Below are 6,000 nucleotides of genomic sequence, written 5' to 3' on the forward strand. Positions count from 1 at the left end.
TGATCATTCAGAAATCATTCTAATATGCTGATTTGATGCTCAAGAAACATTTCTGATTATTATCATTGTTAAAAAAATTTACCCTTTAAGAAAAAAATGTGATATATCTTTTTTTAAGATACTTTTATGAAATGTAAGTTCTAAAGAACAGCATTTTTTAAAACAGAAATGTAACACTGCCTTTACAGTCACTTTTGAAAATTAGATCTGCCCTTGCTGAATAAATTTATTAAAATAATGTATTAAAGATATTAAAAAATATATTATTGACCCCAAACGTTTACAGTAATAATAATTATTATTATTTTAGCCACCACAACATAAAGAAACAACCTTGGCCTATTCAACATCCACACAAACTGAAACTTTACTGTATCGTAAAACTCTAGTGACATATGTGTTTTTGAAATGTGCATCCATGTGATTTAATGGCTAAATCTGCTGTGATTACACTGGCTGAAAGAACTTGTGCATTGCTTTTGATAGCTTGCCTTAACCATGTCAATTATTTTAACAATTAAATAAACTGAAAATTACAATAATTTGCTTTAAATTAAAATATTTAAAAAAATAATAAAAAATAAATGGTTTAAATTATATATGGCATATATGTCATGATATAACTGAAACAATAAATGGTCAAATTAAATAATAATAATAATAACTTATACTGTGCGTTTGCACTAGCAACTAAAGCGGTTTTATTTTATTTTATTTTATTTTATTTTATTTTATTTTATTTTATTTTATTTTATTTTATTTTATTTTATTTTATTTTATTTTATTTTATTTTATTTTATTTTATTTTAGCAATCTATTGTTTAATTACGACTGTATTTACCATGACTGTGATCAGTTACAACAGTGGATGCAACAGACATTTCTGATCAGGCATTACACTCAGCCTAAGGCAGATGAAACTTATATCTGATAGTGATGCTAGCTAGATGTGATTACCAATGCCAGTGCACACCAGCGGATTGGAAGCAACCACTGACATGTACGTTTGTGGTACAGTGCAGAGATGTATGTTCTTCAGCTGTGTGTGATGCATATTAAATATCAGCATCACAGTGAAGAACCCCAGTCTCTCTCTCTCACCATATCCTGCCATGGAGATGATAAAACTCTGGCTTCTGTGTTTCCTCAGAGTTATCCAGCCCTCTGGGCACAGGGTAAACACACACACACACACACACACTTATCATGAGCTTTAACTGGACATGCACTCATCAGACCATAGATTTCACTCCTAAAGACCCAATGTCAATGCAGCCCTTGACACAGTCATTTATCTCTCCATACGAGAGTAATAAACAACATATTGGCAGGCTGAGCCAAAATAAGGAAATATAAATATTTTTAACCAAAGAACATTATAGGTAAGTTTGGGTGATATGTAGGGGTGTAACGATACCCTCATGTCATGATTCGATATATATCACGATACTGAACTCACAATACAATATTATTGTGATACTCCTGGACATACGGTAAAAGGATAACAAAAATGTTACTGTTGATTAAAATGTTAAATATGGTATTACATTGGGGGTGGAAAGGAATTTGCTTGGACTTGGTGCTGGTAACCCAATGCACAGGACGTTGATACCAGAATAAAAATATTAAATTGTGAAATTGAAAATACAGATTTATTTTAGATGAATATGCTTGCACTCTGTCACTGACTAGATATTGTGACCCTGGACCACAAGACCATTTGTTAGTCGCACGGGAGTATTTGTAGCAATAGCCAACAATACATTGTATGGGTCAAAATTATTGATTTTTCTTTTATGCCAAAAATCATTAGGATATTAAGTAAAGATCATGTTCCATGAAGATATTTTGTAAATTTGTAAAAACCCTGAATATTTTATATATATATATATATATATATATATATATATATATATATATATATATATATATATATATATATATATATATATATACTTATTTATTTATATTTATTTATTTATTTTTGAGTGGATATGTATTGCTAAGGACTTCTTTTGAACAACTGTAAAGGTGATTTTCTTTTTTTCTTTTTTTTTTTTTTTTTTTTTTTGGCACCCTCAGTTTCCAGATTTTCAAATACTGTCCTATCCTAACAAACCATACATCAATGGAAAGCTTATTTATTCAGCGTTCAGATAATGTTGACCCTTATGACTGGTTTTGTGGTCCAGAGTCACATTTAAAATAATGTTGGCCACTTTTTACTGGTACCATAAGACATTTGGCATTATCAGGACCCACAAATATTCCCCCATTTCATTATTATACATTACATTCAACATTATAAATAGTAGTTTAATGTATTAATGACAATAAAACTCTGTAAACTTCAATTTTTTTCTCACATTAATTTTAATTTTGGTTGAACTATACACAATACATGTTGTCACTATCCACGAAACATATTGTTGCATTTTTGTATTGCGATATATTGTGACGTGATATATTGTTACACCCCTAGTGATATGTCTAGTGAGACTCAAACAGAAACACAGTAACCCCAAAATAGTAAATGTCTAAATGGCATTAAGGGGAACTTATCACATATCTAATGCAATACAAATTTAGACATATTTACATGGTGTCCAAATACTTATGGTGCTTCTTAAAAAATGATTTATAATAAATTTCCTAATCAATAATTTTAGATACATTCATTTTGAAGACCAAAACAAAATATGGAGCGATATTATGAGTTTTCCGTTAAAATTGTCTTCAGTCATAAGAAATTAATAAAAACTCTTTAGGTTGTTAAAATTGAGGCATTTCTGTTTTTACCTGCTTTGGACCGCATCGGTTCTTCCATTGGCATTTCCTGTAAGGATATTGAATAATTAGACTAAACAAAACCTTATGTTCAGTGTGGACTAGCTCAGGTTTTCTAGATGCTGTTCTGTGCACTCTCAAATAACCTATCACAGCTCCCTGGATCACTCAGCACATCACCTGCAGTCACGTCTGTATCTATCTGTGGCCTTGTACTGCACTAATGGCTTTGTTTTTCTATTCTGATTATTTTTCGACCAGCTAAAATAATAATTTAGAGAAGACCTACCTTCCATAGCTGGCTTCTGACATATCCGAAGTGATTTTCAAGCCTTCCTAGCTGTCCTGAGGTTAATAATTCACTAGAATTTGATAAGTTCCTGTGTGAGCGTTTCAGAGAGGAAGCAGCATGCACACATGACCAATCCCAGCACGCACCTCACAGCTCAAGCATGGTGCAATATAACACACACTCTATACTTACAAAAAGCTGTATAATGATTTAAATAATATAAAAAATATACAGTAAATATGATACAGAATTCAGGACTTTGCTGTCATGAAATGAAGGTCAAAAAGCAAAAACAACTCAATGGTCCTAATAGTAATAATAATAATAACATACTATAGATGATAATGATACCTACTGCAGATGCTGGAATACATGTGCCATCAAAATATTCACTGCATCCATTACAAAGCATTTTTGGATCAAATTTGCATGAACCGAAACTGCAACAGTCCAAACAAATCCAGTTTGCCAAGCTAATACACTATGATGTCATGCAAAATGCGGCGGTGTATTGGTCAGTGTGTCGTCCAGGCAGCTATTGTGTTGCCAACCCACTTTCCATTCAGCGTACAAACATGTTTACAGGGGTTTGGTTTCTGGGCCGCAGCAGGACATCATTGAATACTGAGCCATTAGACAACTGAATGGCACACATTTAGCAACTAATGCAGCGAATCTAATGCTGTTTTGAATGTGTTCTAAGTTATAACATATAAGAGAAATTTGTTTAGCTTTAGCAAACAATAAATCAGAAAACCTAAACTGTCACAGAGTTCATTTTATCTGCTGTAACTAATTGGCGCAGAAAAGGTCATTATGTTGTTCTCTCTCGGCCTAGATAAACTCAAGTCTCTAGAGGCCACAATTAACCCTTGTGAGAAAAGACAAGACTCTCATTAATATGATGCGCTCAGTTAACAAACTTCAGCAAAATTAACTGCTGCTACAATTGCAGATGAGAAATTTTAATTTTTATGCTACTTTAAATTTTGTTTTGGAGTCTCCTACAATACGTTTACATGCATCCAAGGTCAAAAAACACTTTCATTTTCTCATAATATACATTGCTTTTCTTCTTTTGTATTCAAAGTAATATAGGTTCAAAACAACATGAGGGTGAATAAATGATGACGGAATTTTACATTTTGAGTTAAAGGTGCAATATGTAAGATTTTTAGCAGTAAATTATCCAAAAACCACTAGGCCAGTGTTATATATTTTGTTCACTTATGTACTTACAATATCGCAAATGCGGTACATTTATCAACACAAGCCATCCAGCATTTAATATGATATTCTAAATTCGATCTATCTTACTGCAGTGTGTAACAGTGTCTCACAGCAGCCACCAAGCGAACACACAGAGTAACGTTATAACATCATTTTTAACACACTCAGATGTATCTAATATGATAAACACAGCTGCGTTACCTCATACTCATGACCTGAAAAGCGGAAGCAGCGCAGACGACTGTGGCATAATAAAAGTTCTGCTGCTTGTGAGGCGTGTGTTGCGCAATCGCTCCTGCTTCTGCTTCATACTACAGTAACGTTAATAATCGCATCCATGAACATGAGTCCTATCTTCTTGAGTCCTATCCCGATTCTTTTGCACCATCCGTTGAGATGGAGACCACATGTCCCAAGATTCTGTGCTCAAACTTGCCATCATCAAGATACACCTTTGTTTTGAATATGCCTCTAGCGGACATAAATCCTACATATTGCACTTTTAACTATCCTGTGAGCTTAATTTCTAGAAGGCCAGTTTAAAGAGCGGTCCACTTTTGACAAATACTGGATTTAGCATTCAGACATTGACCTGCAATCCATTTTAAGGATTGAAACCTACCAGTTATGAATAGAGTGTCAAAGAATTTATAAAAGCAAACTTGTCTAATTGTGTAGTGTATTTACATATATGCATCTAACAGATGCTTTTATCCAAAGCAGCTTACAATAAATATGAAGCAGCCATCTAGATGTACAAAGACACTTTAGACATGACACATGTGTACGTGTGTGTGTGTGTGTGTGTGTGTGTGTGTGTGTGTGTGTGTGTGTGTGTGTGTGTGTGTGTGTGTGTGTGTGTGTGTGTGTGTGCATAATTACTTATACTAAACATGTGACATCTTCTGGAGTATAAATCATTTTAAAAAATGTTGTAATAATTGTAATTATAATTACATATACAGTAAGCATATAGGCTTGTCTGTGGATAGATGGTTCAGGTTTAAAAATGCAGCTTCATCTACTCACTGTAAGAAAGCCAAATGTACTTCATGGAGGTCCAGAGAAAATGAAGGGTTTTGTATCTCTGGAATATAGGCTATGAAAGTAGGTGGAGATTCATTTCCAGTCTGTAAAGTAAAATTGAACAAAACATCACTCAGTATTTTGTCTTACATCATTGTAGTCAATTTTTCTCTGACACATAATTTTAGTCAATGTTCCAGATGTCAAAAATTGTAATAGACCCGTGAACATTTTTAAATCAATATATCAATATATGTATTAATATATCAATATGAACAAGTCAAAGTACAACAATTTACAGTAGAGTCTGTAGGTGGCAGTATTGAGCAGCCCATCATTACAAGAGATAAAAAGAGAGTTCATGAAATAATAGCCTTTTTCTGCTAATAATTCAGTATAGCCTACTGAATTGTCTGCTGTTCAGAAATCATGTGTGCTGAATTATTATTGTGGCGTATTCTTACCAGCACGTAATATTATTCAGTGTGTGTGATAATTTAAACGAAATAAATAAATTATTAAATTGATTAAAGGGTTAGTTCATCCCAAAATTAAAGTTCTGTCATTAATTACTCACCCTCATGCCATTCCACACACGTAAGACAGTCCAAATTTTCCGAAAAGGTATCGCTTTTTATGATGAACAGTGATTCTAATGAATTTAG

General features: G+C 33.0%; 1 protein-coding gene across 9 annotated transcripts in view; it reads right to left on the reverse strand.

Moving 5' to 3' along the window:
* Positions 1-3,182, reverse strand: part of myo3b (myosin IIIB) — a 173,660-nt gene extending 170,478 nt beyond the window's left edge. For 7 of the 9 annotated variants that reach the window (XR_010897124.1, XR_010897125.1, XM_067409686.1 and 4 more), the window contains exons 1-3: positions 3,077-3,182; positions 2,800-2,836; positions 1,102-1,164 (exon numbers count right to left, since the gene is read on the reverse strand). Coding sequence is in view for 7 of the 9 variants with exons in the window: in XM_067409686.1 (XP_067265787.1) it covers positions 1,102-1,164; positions 2,800-2,836; positions 3,077-3,083 (107 nt within the window). In the remaining 2 variants the exon portion in view is untranslated. The remainder of the gene's footprint in view (positions 1-1,101; positions 1,165-2,799; positions 2,837-3,076) is intronic. The other 2 variants (XM_067409691.1, XM_067409687.1) reach the window with 1 other exon arrangement.
* Between the last annotated feature and the right edge of the window lie 2,818 nt (positions 3,183-6,000).

Source organism: Chanodichthys erythropterus, chromosome 14 (genome assembly GCF_024489055.1).
Source record: "Chanodichthys erythropterus isolate Z2021 chromosome 14, ASM2448905v1, whole genome shotgun sequence".
Lineage (NCBI taxonomy): Eukaryota > Metazoa > Chordata > Actinopteri > Cypriniformes > Xenocyprididae > Chanodichthys > Chanodichthys erythropterus.